Source organism: Lissotriton helveticus, chromosome 6 (genome assembly GCF_964261635.1).
Source record: "Lissotriton helveticus chromosome 6, aLisHel1.1, whole genome shotgun sequence".
NCBI lineage: Eukaryota > Metazoa > Chordata > Amphibia > Caudata > Salamandridae > Lissotriton > Lissotriton helveticus.
Window position 1 is genome coordinate 1,270,009,560 of NC_136067.1, and position 23,314 is coordinate 1,270,032,873.

A 23,314-nucleotide genomic window follows, 5' to 3' on the forward strand; every position below is an offset into this window, starting at 1 on the left:
ATATGATCCAGGTCCTTCCATTCCTTCAGCAGGACATCAGAAACAAAGGGATGCACCGGCAAGGAAGAGGCAACAGGCTTCCTAAACTGCGGCAAGAGTGAATCCTGAGAGGAACTGGGCGCAGAATCATCCAGGAACCCCAAGTTAACCTGCACATGGGAAAGGGCGTCAGTCAAGAGATCCCTGGAAATGTACTTGCCCTGAAGCTCAACAGCAGCCAAAGAAGACTCATCAGACTCAGCAGAGGAGGAAATATCTGAATAAAGTGCAGCAGAATCAGAAAGACCAGCAGCACCCTTCTTGGTCGCCTGTAGATCCGAAAGAGTCTCCAAGATAAGGCGCTTAATCTGATCATCATCATCCTTCCTGGCATGCTTCACAGAGGAGGAGAGGAGTCCCCACTGGAACCAGGGGAAGAGGGAGGCACAGGCAGGGAAGGAATGCTTCCTCTTACGATGGTGTTTGCCCATAACTAACACACCCAAGCACAAAGTAGTAACAACAAATGAAAACTACAAAGAGCAACACCACCTCCCAGAGGACACATATATATATATACAAGCAGGGCACACCCTAATCAACCCCCCACAGAGAAGACTGCAAGAGGCTATCAATGGCCAAAAAACAACCAATACAGCTTAAAAACAGCCAGGGAGGCAAGCCCCCGACCCCCCAGCCAACCACAAACCAGGCCCGAGGAAAAGGGAGGGACGGGCAAAGTGAAACCGTGACCAAACAGCTGGTGCGGCAATTCGAAATGTAAAATCCCTGCAGAAGGGAAGAGAAAAACTACTCACACAGCTCGCCGCCAGCCGTGTCCCCGTCCCACGTGGCCAGGACGACTGGAAATGCCCACCCGGGCGTCCGACCATATCATGCGCCCGGTAAGGAATGAACACCGCGAATGCGCGGACTCCGAGAGAGTAGCCGGGCATCCTCATGCAGATCCAGGGGAAGCCCGGCGAGACACACAGAGCGGACTGCAACAGTCCCTGGCCCTCGGAGATGGAGCTGGAACACAGCAACCCCCTCGCCCCTTCCCACCGTGAGTAAAGAAACACGCTGGAGGAGACACCCGGGCCCCCACAACCACAGAGAGGGCCAGGAGTGAGCGGGGAAAAACACACGGGGAGGATCGCGCCTCACAGCTGCCAAGCGCTCACAGCCCCTACCTGCACGTCATGGCAATCCGGACATCAAGGAAGCAGGACACCACCACCAAGGAACCCCTCGCACAGCAGAAGAATCCCCAGGACAACAGCAGCAGGAACAGAGATCTGGGCAGCAACAAAAACAGGAAGACCCGAGAAGCCTAGCAGCCCAGGTCACCTGAGCCCAGGAGGAGACAGGGAAACCCAGCAGCCCCACTCCAAGGTCCATGGAAGCCCCCCAGAGCCCAGCAGAGGAGGATCCACAGGACAAATAAGCAGGTAAGTGCCCGGCCCTCACCGCAGTGTCTCCCATCAAGTAATCCACTGACAGGAAACAAAACAGGATGTGCTTCTGGTGGTTGGGTCTGATATAGCACCTGGCAGGAGGGGGCCTAAAAGCATTTCCTGTTTTGTTTCCTGTCTGTGGAATACCTCATGAGTGATGACTGGGTCGAGGACGAGGGACGTAGAGGTAATGGCGCGTCACCTTCACCACCATCTGGCCAAAAACATGTTGTGCAAGAAAATGATCATGACCTGTCAATTTATTTTTGAAAAAAAATTTATGTGTGAAAAAAGTAAATTCAGGAAAACTGCATTTGTAACAAAAACCCAACACACTGTGATGGTAAAATAACGTATTTGTTACAGCCACTAATCAGTTTGTGAATAGCGACATGCACATCAACTTTCAGCAATCAATCGCATTCAGTTTTCAGCTGGTGAGGCAGAAGACAGTTAAAACAACACCGCTCAACATACAGTTATATAAAAGGAGCATTGTACTTGCTTTTCTGCGAATTAAAGAGTTGTTTACTTTGAGAGTGATAAACATGTTTGTGTTTGCCTTGATAGTCGATCTGCGTTGGAAAAGAAGCAACAGATTTGGGAGCAGGGGGAGACAGAGCGACAGAAAAGATGAGCACTTGTGAGGAGTACTCAAAGACAAAGAAAAAAGTAACTTTTTATAATGGGAGCAGTGGATTGACACAGGTAATTGGTCCATGCTCCGGGGATGGCCAAACACAGGACGAGGCATGAGGCGTGCATGTCATGGACAAATGAGGATCAAGGATTTCAGAGTAATAATAGAGTGAGAAAATGGTAAGCCTATGGGCGGGCTGAAGCCCACATATTGAAAAAAAACATATCCCATCAAGAGACAGCGGCTAAAACCTAAGAAATGATCTTCATTTTTATTCTTTGCCTTGGTTTAAGATGGGTTAAAAGTTATGTTTTCATAACATTCTAATGCATGCAGTGACCAGAAATTATGATTTAAAGCATCAAGATATGATAAGGAAATATTTACTCCTTGAATAAATGCATGTTTCCAGCATTTTGTAGACTTTGTGACAGGAAACCCCACCCCTAGTTTTAATTACATATAACGTTGTACATTTAAGCAACATTTTAAAAAGAATGGTCCACAATATGAAAACTGGCATTGTTTTGTCCACTTTATTAAGTTAACATGGAATCGCATAAGTGATGCTTCCAGTAAATGATGATGACGACAGTTTCAATGAAATAAGAGTGAGTGGTGATATGGAATAAAAAAATGTAACCAAAAAAACCCAGAACTGTTTGGCTTTCAAAGGGTGATGTAGTCAGCATACACTAGGGGGCAGTAAACACCATGCTAAGAAAGCGTAGGCTAAGTCATTTGTGAAAGTCACGCCCAGTATAAAAATGCAAATATCCTTCCACTGATGCCACTACGTCCACACACACACTGTTGTGTTTCACAGGACGTCTTATCCTCTGTTTGCACTGTGCTAGTTGCCTTGCAGAGTAATTCAGGGTGAAATATGGTTATCCGGTACGTCGACCTCTCAGTCCACTTTAGGCTTCTCTTGTCTTCCTTCCATACCTGAAATGAAATGCAGATTATTATACAGGTATTAAAAAAACAAAAAACGGAAAAAATCCTTTAGACACATTAACATCTCTTATTTTTGGGCACCAGGTCTTGTTTTTCATCATCAGACATTGACCCGACAGAGTGGCAGAAAAATGAAAACAAAGGAGGCAGAGAAAAAAGGGAAAAAGTAACGTAGGATGAAAGGGGATAAAATAGAACTCGCCAGAGTGATATAAAGAGACAGGAAGAGTAGGGTGGGGAAAGAAAGAGGCATGAGGTGGGCGGAGGGCCAGGGAGCAAAGCATTCGTCAACCCCGTGTTTGGTGTTCCCTTGAGAAAAACCTTGGGCACCTTTATTTATTTATTTAATTATCTTTCCAGATTAAGAACTGACAGCATTGCTAAAAAGAAAACAGAAACATTATCTTGACATTGCTGACATTATAGCAATGCAGGGCAGAGCAGAATACAAATGGTTTAGTTTCAGTTTATTGTTGAATACTTAAAATATTAACAAACATAACAAGCATTTGCAAAGCTAATAGGTTTGATGTTTCTATTGGGATGCTGTAGATAAGCACCAAAATGTATTTTGTACAGAAAGCCCTTTATAGAGAGCACAGTGGTCTATGTTTAGACACCAATGGCACTTTCTATACCCCTGAAAGATAAGATGATACAACTAAATAGCATCTTTCTATGTCTGCATCAATGAAATTGTAGTCATTCTTCAAAGTTGGTGTAAACAACACAGAATGTATTAAGAAATAAGCACATACGTTTCCATTACAAAACTCTTCATTAAGTCATCATGTATGCAAGTACAAATAATACGAATGAATTTAAAATGAGTATAAATCAATTAATTTAAATGGCATGTGGCTAAAAAAGCTCTCTTTTAGATGGTCTGCTTTATTAATTAAAAATAACTTTAGCACACTGCCACACAAATAACTTTTCAAGTTTCAAGCTTCAAGTTTGAAACTTGAACTTGAAACCTGAAACACAAACATAAACCTCTATGTTATTTGACAAAAAGTCCATTAAAATTTTTGCACTTGTGCTCCTGGATGCTGAGAAGGGCTTACACTGAAATAAGTCACATGTTGCTGATAATATTCAGTGAATGAGTACGTTATTTTGGTAGAGCGCATGGGCGTCGATTCACCAAAATGCCTGGGGTAGTGGAAATCACGTACCCTTTGACCTTAATATCACTGGAAGTGACATCATATGACCCCCTGACCAGGATATATTTCCAGAAAGACATGTCACATGACTTTATCACACACACACACCCTTACACCTGCGTACCCTCATTCTTATTCAGTCTCACTCACTTGCATTACCTCTTAATCACAACCATACTTGCTCATACTTACTGACACTCAGGCCCAGGTTTACCAAGGTTTGGCACCATGCTTTAGTCACTATTGTGTTGCAAACTTGGTGCAAAGTGTTAGGATGGGATGTACTATCTAAAGCAAATTCTGATTTGCTTTGGATAGTATCCCAAACTAAGGTAAAATTGCACTAAGCATTGCTTCGAATTTTTTGTGTCAAGTGGCATTCCATGGATGGTGCATGCCATTACCTCTACGTCCCTCGTCCTCGACCCAGTCATCACTCATGAGGTATCCCACAAGACAGGAAACACTTTTAGGCTCCAACCCCCCTCCTGCCAGGTGCTATATTACTCCCAACCACCAGAAGCACATCCTGTTTTGTTTCCTGTCGGTGGTTTACTTGATTGGAGACGCTTGGGTGAGTGCCGGGCATTTACCTGCTTCGCTTGTCCTGTGGCTTCCTCCTCTGCTGGGCTCTGGGGGCTCCCGTGGACCGTCGTGGGATGCTGTGGAGTTGGGCTGCTGGGCTTCCCTGTCTCCTCCTGGCTCCTGGGCTCGGGAGACCTGTGTTGCGTGGCTCCGCGGGTCTCCCTGTTCTTGCTGCCCGGTTTTCGTGCTACGTGGTGTCCGGATCGAGTACTCGGTTTCTTCTGGAGCAGGTACTTCTGGGAACATGGGTGAATGTGCCGGTCCTGCTGCAGTTGTGGGTGGAGGTAAGCGGTTGCTGACTTAGCAATTGGCCGTGTCTTGGGCGCGCTTTGGGTCAGTTTCCTCCCCCTGTGGCGTTCCTCCCTGCTTTCCGACGGGCGCCTGGGTGGGCTCCGGCGCGCCTGTCGTTACGGTGGGCACTATTCCTGCAGCGGGATGCCTTGATGGCCCGTGCTTGCAGTTTGGCCGCGGGTTCCCTTTGGGTAACGCCCCTTCCTCTCGCATCACTTCGCTACGGCCTCCATTGTGATTGGCCGGCGGCTTGGTTTGTCTCTACAGCTGATCGGTTTGACGTTGCTGGGTTCGTTTTTTCCGGTTGCGGTTTCGAGCCTGCCCTTCCCTGGGAGTCCTGCAGAAACATTTCCGGCTTTGTGATTGGTAGTTTTGAATTTATTTCGGCCTATTCAGTACCTTCCTCGGGGGGGGGGGCTGATTGGTTGGTTTGCTCCCTCTATATATATGTTGGACGGGAGTTTTCCTGTGCTGTTTCTGGTTGTGCTCCTGCTTTCTGCTACTACTGTTTTTTGTGACATTATGGGCAAGCATCTTCACAAGAGGAAGCATTCTTCTCCTATGCCTTCCTCTTCCCCTGAGGCCAGTGAGGACTCGACTACTCCTGTGAAACGTGCCCGATTGGATGATGATCGGATTAAACGCCTTATCCTGGAGACGCTGTCTGATATGAAGGCGAGCAAGAAGGCTGTTGGGGGTCATTCTGGTGCTGCTGATTTTTACTCGGACATTTCCTCCTCTGATGATTCTGATGGGTCTTCTCTCGCTGCTGTTGAGCTTCAGAGCAAATACATTTCCAGGGATCTCTTGCCTGATATCCTTTCCCATGTTTGGGTGAATATGGGGGTTCCTCAGGAGACCATTTGCCACAGTTTAGGAAGCCTGTTGCCTGTTTACCGGTCCACCCTTTTGTGTTGGATGTCCTACTGAAGGAGTGGAAGGACCCGGATCACATCGCCATGCCCAGGTTTATGTCCAAGCTTTATCCTTTGCAGGATATGGCGGACTCCTTGCTGATTCTGTCCTGGTGGACTCCGTTGTGGCCAGTCTTGTGGGGCGTCCTTCCATGGCAGATGATAACATCCTGAAGGGCGGTGTGGATAAAAAGATCAATTCGGCTTTAAAGTAATCTTATGCTGGCTCTCACCATGCTATTCGATCTGGGATTTATGGGGCCTACGTTGCCCAGTCTTTGTTGTCTGATTTCAAGACCCTGTTTTCCACGATGCGGGAGGGTGGCAGCTGTCCGGACTTGCTGGAGTCCATGGAGCGCCAAGCTGAATTCCTATCGGACATCGCCTTTGTTTCAGTGAGAGCCTCGCTATGTTCTATGGTTCCTCTATTGCTACCCGTCGGAACCTGTTGCTCCGGGATTGGAAGACGGTTGCGGCTCAACGTTCCATGGCTTTAAGGTTGCCTTTCGCTGGTACCCGTCGGTTTGGTGACTCTCTTGAGGATAAGCTGCATAAGGTCTTTAAGGAGCGCAAGCATTTCTTGTCTTTTAGTCAGCTTCCGTCCCGTGGGGGTTCCTCCTTCTCCAGTGCCAGGTCGTTCCGCCAGCCTTCCAGGTTTCAGCAGTCTTCCTTCAGGAGTCAGTGTGGCACTGGCCTGTCCTTTCCGCGGAAGTTTCAGAAGAAATCCCAGCGGGGTGCTGGGTCTGGCCCGCAGCGTTCCTGACTATGCTGTCCAGGAGGTCGGTCTCGCTGGTGGTCCACCTGTGGTTGGTGGGAGACTTCGCCTGTTTCTTTCTGCTTGGTGATTGACGACCTCCGACAAATGGGTACTGGATGTTTTGTCTCGGGGTTACCGGATCGAGTTCCTGTCCCCTCCCCCCCCCCCTTTGGGGTAGTGGTGACTCCGACTCCTCGGGACGCCTCCCGCTGTCTGGCCTTGCTGGAGGGTGTTCGTCTTTTGGTCAGCAAACATGCTGTTGTCCCTGTTCCACAGAGGGAACTGGGGATGGGTGTCTACTCCATCGTCTTTGTGGTTCCGAAGATCACGGGGGGTTTCTGGGTGGTCATCAACCTTCGGGGTCTGAACTTGTTTGTGCAGTAGATCCCATTCAAAATAGAGACTCTCCAGAAGGTGATTCCGCTGATCCAGTCCGGGTGGGTGTTCTCCACTCTCGATCTCCAGGACGCTTATCTTCACATTCCCGTGGCTGTGGGGGATCAGAGTTTCCTGCGCTTCTGTCTGTCTCCATCTCCTGGGGGTGTCCGTGTTCCCATATCTGGACGACTGGATGGTCCAGGCCCCATCTGTGGAGATCATGTCTCACCACCTTCTCTTGACCATGACTACGCTCAGGGATCATGGATTCTTGATCAACTTGCCGAAGTGTCACCTTGTGCCGGCCACCAGGAGAACCTTCATCGGGGGCGTGTTCGACTCAGTGCTGGACAAGGTGTTTCTGCCGGACTCCCGGATTCTCCGTCTCCAGTCGTTGTAGCGGAAGTTGTTGTCCCAAACTGCGGCTCCCCTCCTGCAGTGGCTGGAGGTTCAGGGTCACATGGCTGCATCTGTCTTCACCGTCCCCTGGGCCATGTTTCATCTGCGTCCTCTGCTGTGGCATGTTCAGCGGTGGGTCCCCTTTCCTGTCTTGGACTATGCTGTTCCTGTGCCTGTGTCTCTGGACATTGTAGCTGCTCTCCAATGGTGGCTGGATTCTTCCCACCTTTCCAAGGGGATGTGTATCCATCTGCCTCCTCCTCTGGTTTTGACCACGGATGCCAGCGCGTCCGGCTGGGGTGCGACTTTGGATCATTGGACGGTGCAGGCCCGTTGGCTTCCGTCAGAGTCGCGCAGGTCGTCCAATTGGAGGAAGCTCTCTGCCGTGGAGAGGGCGCTTTGCTTCTTCCATCTTCATCTGAGGGGTTGCCATGTCCTGGTGAGATTAGACAACACAGTGACGGTGGCCTACATCAATCACCAGTGCGGGACCCGCAGTTCTTCCCTGAATCTGGTGGCCTGCTCCATTTCGGATTGGGCGGAGCAACATCTTCTGGCCCTCTCTGCTCAGCACATTCGGGGTGTGTGTGAACAACATGGTGGTGGATTCCTTGAGTAGGAGGTTTCCTTCGTCTCTGTCCCTGTGTCCCCGGACTTTTTGGTTGATTTGCCAGAGGTTCGGGACTCCGGATCTGGACCTGTTTGCCTCTCGGTCCGTGCCCTGGTTCCCCTGGTCTGCTCCAGGTCTCCGGAACGGGGCGCAGGGGGGTGGATGTCTTGTCTCTCCTGTGGCCTCCTTGGCTTCTTTATGCCTTTCCTCCTTTTCCTCTGATTCCTGCCTTCTTGCTGAAGGTTCAGCGGGTGGGGGCTCAGATGGTGGCTGTTCTCCCGCACTGGCCGCGGAGGTCTTGGTTTCCTCTGTTACTGGGTCTGGCTGTGGGTCCTCCGTGGATTCTGCCCCGCTACCCCTCTCCTCTGAGGGCCCCGTCTCCCTCCCTTCTGGTTCCTCTCACCTTGGCGGTCTGGAGGTTGAACGGTTGTCTCTTGGGGTCCGTGGTCTGCCTGACCACATTATATCTGTGATGCAGGCCTCTCGTAGGAAGTCTACTTTGGCTTCTTATTCCAAACACTGGTCTTCTTTTTCCGGGTGGTGTTCCTCCCTTGCTCTGTCTCCTACCTCTTGCCCTGTGTCTTCTGTTCTTCAGTTTTTTCTGGATGGCTTTCAGAAGCGCTTTGCTTTGTCTACCTTGCGGGGTCAATGGTCTGCTATCCGTGCCTTCCGGGATCCGGATTCTTTTCATCCTTCGGATGGCTTGTTGGTTTCTCGCCTCTTTCGAAGTTTCTCTCTCTCTTCTCCTTCTATTCGGTCTCTGGTGCCCCTTGGGATCTCTCCTTGGTGTTGGGTGTTTTGCAGTCCTCTCCGTTTGAACCTTTGGAGTCTGTGGACCTTAAGTTCCGGTGTTACAAGGTGGCGTTTCTGGTTGCTATTACTTCTGCGAGATGGCTGGGGGAACTTACGGCCTTGCGTTGTTCTCACCATTTTTGCGGTTTCTGGATGATGCTGTGGTCCTCTCTTTGGATCCCGGTTTTCTCCCCAAAATCCGCTCTCGTTTTCATTCCTCTCAGGAACTGGTTCTTCCTTCTTTGTGTCCTTCTCCTTCTTCTCCTTCTGAGCTCTTGCTTCATTCTTTGGATCTGAAGCGTGCCTTGTCTATTTATGTGGCTAGGTCTGCGGGGTTTCGCTCCTCTGCCTCCCTCTTTGTAACCTTTGGTTTGGCTGACCGGGGTAAGGCTGCCTCCCGGCTTACTTTGGGTCGCTGGATAAAAGCGGTCATATCTCTGGCTTATCTTGGTGCTGGTTTACCTTGTCCTGCTGGGGTTCAGGCGCGTTCCACTCGGGGCGTGTCTGCCTCTTGGGCTGCTTTTCATGGTGTTTCTCTTGATGAAATCTGTCAGGCTGGGACTTGGGCCACCGAATCCACCTTTGTGAGGCACTACCGGTTGAATTGTGCCCTTTCTGACCGGACCAATTTTGGTCGTGCGGTGTTGCAAGCTGTGGGGGTTGCCCCCTCGCTCTGAGTCTGTGTGTTTATTAAATTTTCACTTGCTGCACTCCTTTGTGTCTGGTCTGTGTTTGCTGTGTTGGGTGTGCCAAAGGCCTTGTTGGGCGTTATTTCATACAATGGACCAGGTACTTAGATGAAGGGGGCTCTGCGCACCAACGTGTACTTGGAATGTATTCTGCAGTGGTTATGTTGAAGTGGTGCTTCTAGGCAAAAGGGTGACCTGTACAACCCCTTAACAATGCACTGTGCCAAGCACATACATATAAATTTGTGAGGAGAAAAACCTGAGCACACACAAACTTGGTACAATTTTCAATGAAAAAGTCTTTGATCCTGATTATATAACATCAACGAGGGACAGTTGTTAAGTGCAGCAATAAGATTTATTGCGCCAGCCGACACGTGTTTCATTGGAGTGGGATGCACTCCAAATCTTCAGGGCTGTCTCCAAATGGAAAGAGTGTATCGTCCCCCACGACTGGTGATAATTCCAACCCAGTCTGGGTGAATAAATCTTCTAGTGAGTCACGCAGATCAAATGTATAATTATTAATCAATAGTAAAAGGAATCACAGTGAATTCCATGCACCAGAAACAGCAAGGGCAGTATAAACGGTAATATTAAATAATGTTTCTAGCTGTAATTGAATCCGTCGTGAATTAAAAGGTAATAGCCATTTCCGAGTATTGCACGATAAAGCCACAATGGGCGAAAGTAGCCGGCACTGCCCTCTGCTGTAGTGCTCTCTTGCTCTCACGAGTGTTTGCTGCAAACTACCAAGCCAATTCTTATAACGGTGATGGATCAAGCCCTGATCTTTGGACTGGGTAAGAGTGGTCTGCTTAATTCAGACACTCTGTTCATCACCACCCCCTTTTCTGAATCATTTTGTCCACCATAAGCGTGGAAGGGTATACTCAGACATGAGTCCCTTGCTCACTGCTCCATCAGGATTCAAGCAAGCCGGGCCGACGACGCCTGAAATGGCAGAAACCGGTCCCCGGAAGCTTGTCTCCTTTCTGGTGAAGAATTGGCTTGGTAGTTTGGTCTGCCCTGTTCCCATGATGCACTGGGCCAGGGACAGACTAATTTGCATATAGCCAGGTTCTGAGCTGGGATGGGGCAGTGAGCTAAATAACGGTGATGGATCAAGCCCTGATCTTTGGACTGGGTAAGAGGGGTCTGCTTAATTCAGACACTCTGTTCATCACCACCCCCTTTTCTGAATCCTAGTTTGTAGAGGGCCTTGTGTGCGTGGGTGAGAAGACGGAACGTTATTCTCTTGTTGACGGGAAGCCAGTGGAGGTCTTTCAGGTGGCCGGTGATGTGATCTTGGCGAGGGATGTCCAAAATGAGTCTTGCTGATGCGTTTTGGATGCGTTGGAGTTTTTTCTGTAATTTGGCTGTAATTCCGGCGTAGAGGGTGTTTCCGTAGTCTAGTCGACTCGTAACCAGTGCGTGGGTGACAGTCTTTCTTGTCTCGGCGGGGATCCAGCGGAAGATTTTTTGAGCATACGAAGTACGTTGAAGCAGGAGGACGAGACTGCGTTGACTTGATTGGTCATCGAGAGTGAAGAGTCTAGGATGAAGCCAAGGTTACGTGCATGGTCCGTGGGTATGGGTGCTTGCCCCAGATCCGAAGGCCACCATGAGTCGTCCCAGGCAGAGGGGGATGATCCTAGCATGAGCACTTCCGTTTTGTCTGAATTAAGTTTAAGGCAGCTGTCTTTCATTCATACGGCTACTTCTTTCATGCCTTCGTGAAGATTGGTTTTGGCGGTGTTGGGGTCTTTGGTGAGGGAAAGGATCAGTTGGGTGTCGTAAGCGTAGGAGATGATGTTTAGGTTGTGTTGATGCACGATGGAAGCGAGTGGGCTCATGTAAACGTTGAAGAGGGTGGGGCTGAGTGATGATCCTTGTGGTACACCGCAGATGACTTCGGTGGCTTCTGATTTGAAGAGGGGAAGTCGGACTCTCTGAGTTCTCCCGGCTAGGAACGAGATGATCCAGTCCAAGGCTTTTCCTTTTATGCCGATGTTGCTGAGGTGTTGTATGAGTGTGCTGTGACAAACCGTGTCGAAGGGGGCGGAGAGGTCGAGTAGAATGAGGGCCACTGTTTCTCCGTTGTCCAGTAGTGTTCGGATGTCGTCTGTTGCTGCGAAGAGGGCGGTTTCAGTGCTGTTTGGCTCGAAAGCCGGACTGTGAGGGATCGAGGGAGTTGTTGGATTCGAGGAAGGCGGCGAGTTGGCTATTGACGGCTTTCTCAATGACTTTGGCCGGGAATGGGAGGAGGGATATGGGGCGGTAGTTTTTAAGTTCGGAGGGGTCTGCTGTGGGTTTCTTCAGGAGGGCGCTGACTTCGGCATGTTTCCAGCTTTCGGGGAAGGTAGCAGGGATGAAGGAGCAATTGATGACATCACGGAGATGGGGTGCGATGATGGAGTCAGCTTTGTTGAAGATGTGGTGGGGACATGGGTCGGTAGGCGAGCCAGAATGGATGGAATTCATGAGGCGGATGGTGTCTTCAGTGGTGATTGTGTTCCATGTGCTGAGGTTGTAAGAGGGCGGTTTAGGTTCTGAGGGGGGTGGAGAGGATTGTTTGTTGGAACTGTTTTCGAAGCTGTTATGTATGTCGGCAATTTTGTTGTAGAAGAAGGAGGATAACGAATCGCAGAGGTTTTGGGAGGGAGTGATGTCGTTTGAGGCAGCGGTGTGGTTGGTGAATTCTTTGACGATGTTGAATAGTTCCTTGCTGTTATGGGCGTTGTTGTCGAGTCGATTCTTGAGTGCTGATTTCTTGGTGGCTCGGATCAGCTGGTGGTGTTTGCGGGTGGCTGCCTTGAAGGTGGTCATGTTGTCGGTGGTAGGGTTTTTTCTCCATGTTTTCTCGAGAGTGCGGCATAACTTTTTGGATTTCTTAAGTTCGTCGTTGAACCAGGGGGCCTTTTTGTTGTCTTGTTTGGTGTGATGGTTTTTCAAGGGTGCTAATTCATCAGCGCTGTGAGTGATCCATTGTTTGAATTTGATGGCAGCTTGGTTTGGGTCCGATGAGAGGGCGGGTGGGTTTTGGTTGAGCGATGTGAGGAGTTGGTCGGTGGTGATTTTGTTCCATTTTCTTCGGGGGATAGGTTGTGGGGGGTTGTGGGTCGAGGTTGTTTTGTAGTTGAAGTGAACACAACTGTGGTCCGTCCAGTGGAGAGCTGTGGTGCGATCGAAGGAGATGTGTTTGCTGGAGGTGAAGATTGGGTCGAGCGTATGTCCGGCTACATGGTTTGGGGTATCAACAAGTTGTTTGAGGCCGAGATTGGCCAGGTTGTCGAGAAGGGTGGTGGTGTTGCTGTCGTTTTTCTTGTCCAGGTGGAAGTTGAGGTCTCCTAATAGAATGTAGTTCTCGGAGGCGAGGGCATGTGGACTGATGAAGTCAGTGATGTCTTCGCTGAATTGTTTACGGGTTCCTGGAGGCCTGTAGATGAGGGTACCTCTGAGTGTGGTTCTAGGGTCGGTGTGGACCTGGAAGTGAAGGTGTTCGGCGGTTGTGAGGTTATCGTTGGAGCTGGTCGTGATTTTGATGGTGTTCTTATGGACGATGGCGATGCCTCCTCCTGTTTGGTTGGTGCGGTCTTTTTGGATAATCTTGTAGTTGTCCGGGATGGCTATGGCGATATCGGGTGTTGATGATGCGTTCATCCATGTTTCAGTTAGGAAGGCGACGTCCGGTGATGTAGTGTCGAGTAGATCCCAGAGTTCGGTGGCGTGTCTGTGGACCGAGCGGGGTGTTCAGCAGGATGCACTTCAGGTGGTTAGAGGCGGAGCTGTGTTTGGGGTTAGTGGGTGTGGTGTGGGTCTTGATGCTGGTAAATTTGCAGTAGTGCCAGGCGAAGGGTCCATGGGTGAGTCCTGGGGCAGCTACGCAGCATAGAGGTTTGCGTCCGGGGTTAAGGGCTAGGAGGGTGGCGGCGTCATATGTTATGCTGGAGGAGTGCGCTTTGCGGGGGGCAGGGGGTCTGGCGCTGGGCGCGGTCCAGGCGCGGACGGGCGTAGACGGGCTTACCTTTGGCGCACCTTCGGCGCGCATGGGGCGCGACCGCTGCGCGTGAACGCTGCGCGCGAAAGCATCTGTCATATGTGGATAGTTAAGGGGGGGAGGGGCGAGGTAGGCTCAGCTGGGAGGCGGGGCGGGCTCTAGAAGACGGGCTTCCAGGCCCAACAACAAAATGGCAGCGGAAAGGGAAGTAAACACAGACACAACGATAAATACAAATAATGGGGCAATGTGTGCAAAAAGCGCTAACAATGAACTATTTCCTGATCAACTGAGGCAAAATCACATAAATAGCGTTGCAGCAGCGTAAAATCAAATTATAATGCGAAAGTCGGCAAAACGGCCAGAAATTCCGTTTTAAGTAAGCAGAGCTAATCGCGTTGCATCAGGTTAGAGTAAAAGCAGGTCTGGGTGAGGAGCGCAGCACAACGATACCAGATGGAGCAGGGAGCTTGGGGAGCGACCGCTATCAACAGCGTCGAGGCGGTCACAGCGCTTCCGAGTACGGGAGCGGGTTAATCAGTCAGTGGGAGGTAGGCTCAGCTGGGAGGCGGGCCGGGCTCTAGAGGACGGGCTTCCAGGCCCAACAACAAAATGGCAGCGGAAAGGGAAGTAAACACAGACACAACGATAAATACAAATAATGGGGCAATGTGTGCAAAAAGCGCTAACAATGAACTATTTCCTGATCAACTGAGGCAAAATCACATAAATAGCGTTGCAGCAGCGTAAAATCAAATTATAATGCGAAAGTCGGCAAAATCGCCAGAAATTCAGTTTTAAGTAAGCAGAGCTAATCGCGTTGCATCAGGTTAGAGTAAAAGCAGGTCTGGGTGAGGAGCGCAGCACAACGATACCAGATGGAGCAGGGAGCTTGGGGAGCGACCGCTATCAACAGCGTCGAGGCGGCCAAAAGAGCAGCAGCGCACAGGGAGAGAAACAATGAACTGTATCTTAGTAGATATGGTGCATTTGTTTCTCTCCATTTGATGCAAAGAAGCACAGCATCTTCGGTGAATCGTTACCTTGTGTCAAACAATAGTAGATCTGGGCCCCATTATCACACAGTCTCACTCACTACCTGTAACTGACTCTCACTCACTTTTACTCACACGCACATGCCAACACATGCAGACATTCTCACACATACACATGCTCTTATCTCACATCAACATACTCTCACCCGCCAGCACGCACACAACATACATTTATAAACATTTTTACTTACAACACATGGGCTCAGAGATCCAGGTCTAGCTAAGTGTGCTCCATGTTTTATTACACTAATAGTGAATAACAGAAAATATTGACAATTAGTATAAACTAAAACGTGCTGAAAATATGGAATTTGTGACCGCCTCTGTGTTGTTGCCACTGATTCTGCCACCTCTGAGGCTATAGGTCACAAAGCCAATGCCAGAGGTCGCACGGTGCAAGCCAGGGGTTGCATCTGCAACCCCTGGAGACCCCTTAATAACATTTTTTGTAGAGCGAAGGTGTTGTTGCATGAATGGTATAAAGCATCCACCTGTGATTCGTGGATGGGCATTCTATAAAAAAAACTCTGAATGCCTGTCTCTGGCTTTCTCTGTCATTGGTGCAACAGTGGTTACAGTCAGTGGCATAATGCAAAATGATGTGGCCCCAGCAGAATGAGATGGGGATCCCAGAGTCTTACATATCTCACAAATATTCATATGCATTGACCTTGGCCTGAATGGTGGGCCCTGAATGGGTGGGGTGGTCCTGTCGGTTGTATGATGTTACAACGAATTCCGTTGCAACGCATGCCTTTATCACGCATGCGTTACAACGGAATTCCTTTCCCACGCATCTCCTTTCCCACGAAAATGCCTTTAACACGCACGTTTTTACAACGTTTTTAGTTGTGAAACTATGCATGTTATTAGCATTTTTATGTTAAAGGATATCTCCTATCACTGTAAATTATCCCTTATATTTTTCCCCTGTGAAACCACCCCCCTCATTCCTCCTTACCTCTCCACGTCCTCTTCTTTCCAATACCTGCCACGGTGACGTTTCACGTCATTAAGAGGAAACGGAAATGTCTTTCCGTTTCCTCTAACGACGCCGATTGCCTCCACATTTTTACTCTTCATTTTTTTCATCTTTCTGAATCAGGTGATTTTTTTTGGGGGGGAGACCCCCCCAACCCCCCTTTATTAAACCCATGGTTTTTTTTGTGGTGGGGGAGACCCCTCAAGCCTCCCCCTCTTTTCTTTGTTACCTTTTGCACACATGCCTTTACTACGTATCTCGTAGTAAAGGTATGCGTGGTAAAGGCTTTTCGTGTAACCACGCATACGTTGTAATGCATACGTTGTAATGCATACGTGGTTATGGCTACTCGTGGAAACGGCCGCGTTGTAGTGGCCGTTTCCCGTCCTGTCCTGCAGGGGCTTTAGTTACTCCCCTGGTTACAGCACAAGCAAAAGGAGAGACTTGAAAGGCTCAGCTGTAGAAACATTTGTCTCTTAAAATATGTCTTTTGTTTGCCCATCATAAGTTCAACAGCGGGTGTGTGGTTGCAGATTTTGCAAATGGTCCAAACAGGGAGCAATTACTTTATTGCAAGTGGCCATGTTTTTTACTCTACTGGTTCAGAAAATGAATGCTGCAAATTCAAACTGCTGAATAGTCCAACAACAGCTGCCAGTGGCAATTCCGTCTCTCCTAAACACAGAGTAGTAGGTGTGTGGGAGCCTAACTCTAATAATCTCCTGAACTCGAATATTGATTGAACCTGAAAATGTATGAAGCGAGTACCCTCCCTCCCTCCCACCTTCAATAGCACAAATTTAGCAGAGTAAAATAAAATCCTAATTAGAAACTGGAACCACTCAAGAACTGATTTCTAGATCAAAATCTCAAAATAATCGAGCAGAGTTTCAGGAGGAAAATGGAAAGTCGCCTTGATCCCTCAAAACCAGAGGTTTTTACTTTTTGTACTAAATTTGTGCCTATTAATTATTAAAACTGCAAACTTAGCATGACACAGTCATGGTTAAGTCACATTGGCAAATCAAACACATTTTCATATATTCAAAAGTCTCTTAACACTAGCCCATTTCTTCAGATAAGAGAAATCTTCCACTTGCTTCCTCAGCAACTGCACTTTGGAGATGTGCAACACAATGTGAAATATTTCTATGACAATAGCTCATAGACGTTTGTTCTTCTGCATGCCATAATACTTTCTAACACTACAATACATTTGCGCCATCGCCCTCCATGTTCTGCGGGAACAGTAGGGAAAGAAGGCTTGCAGTGGGTAACTGATTGGGTATTGGGTTGGGGGGGGGGGGGGGGGGGGGTTAATGACCAGGAGCAGAATGGGCAGAACACCAAAAGTCACATCCATTTTAAAAATAGTGGAGTCTGGCACGAAAATGTGACATAACTATACTACATAATTCATAACAATTCTAAATAAAATATTCAGATTGTTTCAAGCACAAAGTCATTAATTCATTGTTTACGGCCATATGCATCATCAAAAATATTAATTTGCACAAAAGTTTGTCCCTCAAAATTGAACCCTGGAAAAATGTTGACAGGGGGACACATAAGGAATGAAAGAGGGTGGGATATAGCAAGGAAGAAATATAATGCAGGGGAAATTGAAAGGAGATGGAGAAAGAAAGAAGGGCTACAGATTGTTTTGTATATACAATGCATGGTTGAGAAATGAAATTTGTGACAGAAGAGATTACTTTTCTTATGAAAATAGTCCCTTCTGCAATCCAATTAAGTCAAGCAGATACCACCAAAAGATAGAAGGTGAGACCACATGTGGGCTGATGCAATTGTGATTGAAAATAGTCATGCCAAGGATGGTTTCTGAATATAGGAAGCCAATGGCAAAAGGAGGTTGACCCAAAACCCAGTATACTATGCACAGAATTCAGTCTGCCATGAGCCGTGCAAATGTCATCCACGCCAGACTGAGTTGCCATATCATTTACTACAAATCAGTACTTTAAAATTATGATGTTGGTAGGGCCTTAAGCAATACTGAGCCTACACAGGGTTAACATACTGGTGGCCTTTCTTAGATATTGGGGAGACGATAGAGAGACGATGAATGTTTGCCTCAATACATTTAACCAAACAAGTAGTCATCTTGAACGTAAACCCATTTTGTGGTTTCCATTCATGCAAGGGACAAATTTCACTCGTTCTGGTTTTCGTTCTCTTTTTACACCAGTCCAGCTTATGAAATCATTAAACAAAGGGCTCTATTCCCCCCCTCCCCAAATTTAAACGACATGGACAGTAATGCAGACAGTATGCATAATGGGCTGCACTCCTAAAGACTCACAGAACAGGGTAACGTATTTTAGCAACTAAGCAGAAACAACTTGACCTTAATTCAAAAGAAATATATTAAGATCTGTTTGCATGCCGGGGGTGGTGTTAAGAGCTGGCCAAAAAGTGAATCTATCTGGTATTCCTGCTCTCAAAAAAGGTAGGAAATTGGTCAAACAAACAAATAGAACCGTAGGTCACTCAGCAACCATTTGAATGCCCTAACAACAGATTATTCTGAGTATCGATTGAAGATCCCTCTGCCCAGCTTGAAAATCTTCTAGGGAAAGGCTACTTCATCAGTATAGTGTGGATAGGCAGTGTGGGATCATATAAAATGTAGTACCAAGAAAGAATACATGGACCATATCTCCAAGATTTGTTGTAGGCCTGCCATGATGTACTCCTGCCAGGGCAATGACACTTAGAGTTGGCCATAAGTCTCTATGCAACTGCGATTCATTATCTCCCTTTCTTTATATCTGTAAATGTGCAAAAATACCATGGTAAATACATAGGGGCTTATTCACAAGCCACTTGAGCCACCGGATCGTCACTTTTTGTGAAGCCATGACGACACAATTTTCTGCCCCATATTTACAAGGACACGAAAAGCCAGCCTACTTGGCTTTTCCTGCCCTTGTAAATACAGCCCCTTTACACGCAGCACTTTGCGTGAAAGGAGCGCTCCATGGGTGTTGCTGTGGGTATTCCCACGCAACACCCATGGAACCTGATACATTCCCAGATTTACGAGAAATCGTAAACCTCGTAATGCTTCTTAATGCTACGCCTCACCAGGAGAGGCGCAACAAGGAGAAATTTTTTAATTTCTCCTTATTGTCCCCTCTTTCTATGCTTGCTGAATTCTGCAACACACATAGAACGAGGAAATCACCTCTTGTGATTGTTATGTGCAGGAAGGTGTCCCTTCCTGCACATAAACAATCATTTAAAAAAATGACGTATTTCAACTTCTATGTGTGCTGTATTAAGCAGTGCACATAGACAGTGGTGTAGCAAAGGAGGGCGAGCCACCCCAGGCAGCACAAATTTTGGGGGCGGTAACCTTCTCCTGCTCTTACCTGCCATGTCGTGGACAGCATGAGAAAAAATTGATGCCTACGGTATAGTTTTTTTAGAATCAATCGTGGGACAGGTACCATTAATTACCTTTCCCTGACACACTTAGTTGTCTTTAGAATTCAATCAAAACTCATTTTGTTAAAGAAAACAAACTCTATTCCTATATATGTATTTCCATCCAGCATATAGGAGTTTTTTAAGGATCAATTATTTCTCCCTCCATTGGTATCAAACTCCTTTTTTATACTTTATATCAAATTTCATTTATCTTATGTTGATGCCGTAACCATGCAGTCAACGCGCTTCAGCCTCTGTTGAATTCCAGGCTTCTTCAGGACTTTAGGGCAATTTAAAACATATAATTCCTCTTTTCCTTCATTTAGGTTGTAATCTGCAATTAAATCCAAGGATTTTTTCTGTAATTTAAGTACCACTTAATGAATGTCAACCGTGTTCTTTCCGGGAGACTCAAGCCATTTCTGTCAGCTACCATGTATCCAATTCGTAGTGCGGACGACAGGATTTCTCCTTCCTTTCACAGGACTGATATAAAGTATAAAAAAGGAGTTTGATACCAATGGAGGGAGAAATAATTGATCCTTAAAAAACTCCTATATACTTATAGTTGGTGACCTGAGTACAGGGAATGTTTGGAGATAATGGTTGGATTAACATCCCTGATTTGAAATACTAGTGGGCTTTTGAACCAGAAAATAAGGTTCATGATTTATGTGTAAACTGTTCTCTATGTCCTCTTGATTTAGAATTTCTGTATATGTCCGTATTTTGTATAAATATTGTATATAAATATGTTTGTATATATATGTGTTTTCTAAATAAGATAAAATAAGAAAAGATACAACAAATATATAAATAAATTTTCAAGAAATTTCTTCTCTAAATCAATTTTTTCCAATTTATGAACCAGATGGAAATACATATATAGGAATAGAGTTTGTTTTCTTTAACAAAATGAGTTTTGATTGAATTCTAAAGACAACTATGTGTGTCAGGGAAAGGTAATTAATGGTACCTGTCCCACGATTGATTCTAAAAAAAACTATACCGTAGGCATCAATTTTTTCTCACTCAGTATATTGTTCCCAGATGCCTTTGGGTTATTGGGTTACCCCTGTTTTGATTGACATGTCATGGACAGCAATCACACCCCTTTCTATATTGTGGCCTTCGCGGAGCTGCAAATGCCGCTGAATTTCGCAGCACCACCCGCTCTTCAATGTGTCAGCCCCGGGGTGGGAAAAGCAGGGACAGCCACATGCGGCCATAGGGCTAGCTACATCCCTGCACATAGAAGTTCCAAAATGCTACTTCATTTTGTTTATGTCCAGGAAGGTACACCTTCCTCCACATAAAAACAATCATTCGCCTCAACGCAGGGTGCAAGTGTGCTTGCGTCTGATGACAGACAGAAAATGTGCGCCAACAAAGGGGGGAGCGAAGGGATCTGTCTTATCGTTGTAGATATGACGCATCCTAGGGGTTTGGAATTAACGCAGCACAGCTCAGCCAAATGACTTGGACACCACACTGCGTTAATTCCTTGTAAATGAGGCCCATATTTTCCAGAGGTTAGGTTATCGCTGTCAAAAGAATATTTATTCGGTATAGCACTCAGAGGGTGTTCCTTTCTGAGGTGGATCCACCTCAAATGTAATGACTGGGATGTGGATAAAGGGACATAGAATACATGAGGGCAGAATCAATTCTCAATGCAGAATCTGAAGTGCATGTTCACATTAGTATGCTTGACTACTTGCTATTGATCTTATCGTCTTTGTTGCAAATATTCCTATGTGGGCGCATTACAGACATGTCATATTTTTCCAGCCTCCCAGCAATCTAACTCTAAGCTGGACTAATTTTGCTCAATGCTGTTAGTGGAATAACATGCTTGGCTACTACTCACCCTATATTTCTATGGTGCATAGGAATGGCCGGATATGGTATCTTAAAGGTACTAAAGCACTTATTTACTTTTGCTCAGCTGCAACTGTCCTTGTCATCTCTGTGGCTAAAAATTGGCATCTTGTTGAACAGAAGGCATCTCGCCAATACACCACATTGCACTGATCTCCGAAAAGTAAGATTTAGGTTAGGTCTAACTCACTAACATGCTGTGGCCAGAAAAGCACTCTGCCTCCAGCCACCTGATTGGCTACAACCAGCCAACACTATGTGCATTATTATTCAAGAAACTTCTTGATAGTGGAGGTTCATGCCATTGGTTACATTGTTTGTGGAACCTCTCTATTTATACATTGTTACATCACGCCTAATATAACTCAACTCATTCAAGAGCAATTTCAGTTATTGTTAGTGTTAGTCTTCTTGTGATGTGTGGTGTTCATATATTCACACAAGTAGCCATTTTTTATAGTGGCAAAATATGTATAGTATGCCTATTGGTTGCATCATTTGCGGTACCCCTCTATTTGCACATCAATTGTATTTAACAATCTCATTTATTACCAGTTCCTTTGTGATGTGTCCCTTTGTGATGTCCTTATACTATTTTTCAAAGCTGTGTTCTTTACTTCACTCAACTGTTTTTTCTATGGACATTGTTTCGAGAACATGCCTCTCCCTCTTACACTTAATAATACCACTTTTTTCTTCTTCTCCTGGTGCTCTGTATGCTAACGTCTGAAGGAGCTAGGATTCTTATCAAGATGCTTACCTTATGAGTCCTCCAGAATCCCAGAACAATCTGCTCTCCACCCTCGGGGTCTGTCCCTAATACAAAACTCCCACAATCGTAGGTACGCCCAAGGCACACCCCTCTGGGCAGGTTTTGATTTTCGGATTTTTCCAGCATGGCATCCTTCCATCCAGCATCTGTTGAGGTGTCCTTGGATCCTAGGCACCTTCCCCGCCAAATGTTGCAGCTGGACATTCCTCTGGCACCTTCTCGTCCTCACTCCTACCGGCCTAACTTCTAAACAATGGATCTTTCTACCTAACAAGCTCCGTGGCCTTGCACCTGCAACTGAAATACGTGAGAAGCAACCTTGTGCACATCCAAAGTTACAATTCAATATTCTCCGAGAACAGCACCCTTCCCAACATGAAGCTATTTCACAAGAATAACCAATGCAAACTAAAGAAATTACAATTAGGCCTCTACTGGCTTTTCTTCATGTCCCAGGCCTTTACACGTTTAAACGCATTTCTAAATGATTCTACATTATATGCTATGCACTCTATTCTATTACAAAAACAACATTACACTTCAACTCTTAAATGTAAGCTCTTTTCCATGTTAAAGCGTCACATTTTGTCTCCTACACATGCAACTCATAATATGGCACGTTTACTAATTTAGCAATACACACGTTTCATAACATTTCTGCATTATATAAAGCATCACACTCCTGTTAAGGCTCTACATTAGACGACAAATGGTATGAATGTACCCTTCACACATTGCACTAATTCCTAACCTAATGTTACATTTCTAAAACACATATTAGTATTTCCTCTAAATATGCGGGTGCTGACTACGGGCGATTACAATGCACCCCTACAATTTTCAAAATAACATGGCGCTCTCTCAGTTCCCCCCTTTGATGACCTGTGTCATCACACAATACACCACCATCAAGGAAAGAACTGAGTTAAACAGAGCTTGTTGCCTCTTTCCCTCTCTTGAGCAACTCCATGTTCTTAAGATTCTGATATTGACTGTCCTGCAGTCTCTCTATTCGTTTTTCTTGCACTCTCAGTGATCTCTCTAATCTGCTTGATTTGTACCATTTGTAGGCTCTAATCAAACCCCACAATCCAATAACACATGCCAGAACTATAATAAGGTGTTACAACATAAAACCAAGAAAACACTTTCCAAGGTTTGCAAATCAACTCCCTACTTTGCCAAATCCTTTGCCAACCTTTTCCCACACAGTTTCCTCAGTCAGTTCCTCGATTTCACTATGAATCGCAGTAATGTTGCTTATATATTTCTCCAGAACTTTGCTGTTGTCTGGTATATAAGTACAACATTCTTGGACCTTCAAAAGTGTACAGACTCCTCCCCCTTTTGCTAGAAGGACGTCTAAAGCAAGACGATTTTGCAAAACCATAGTCCTTATCGATAACATCTCACCTTCAACCAACACCAACGACTTAGCTGTATTCATTGACAATTCATCCACAACGGTCGCCAACCTTCTGATTTTCACATCATTCAGGATCACTCCCACAGTTGGTATCATTGCTCCAAAAATGTCTCCAACTATGGCTC

The 23,314-nt window shown here is 46.4% G+C and overlaps 1 protein-coding gene across 1 annotated transcript in view; it reads right to left on the reverse strand.

Annotated features, from left to right (window-relative positions):
* Positions 1-2,601: 2,601 nt before the first annotated feature.
* Positions 2,602-23,314, reverse strand: part of AIG1 (androgen induced 1) — a 1,879,081-nt gene continuing 1,858,368 nt past the window's right edge. The window contains exon 6 of the mRNA XM_078646963.1: positions 2,602-3,024. Within this exon, the coding sequence (XP_078503089.1) occupies positions 2,987-3,024 (38 nt within the window). The 3' untranslated portion in view covers positions 2,602-2,986. The remainder of the gene's footprint in view (positions 3,025-23,314) is intronic.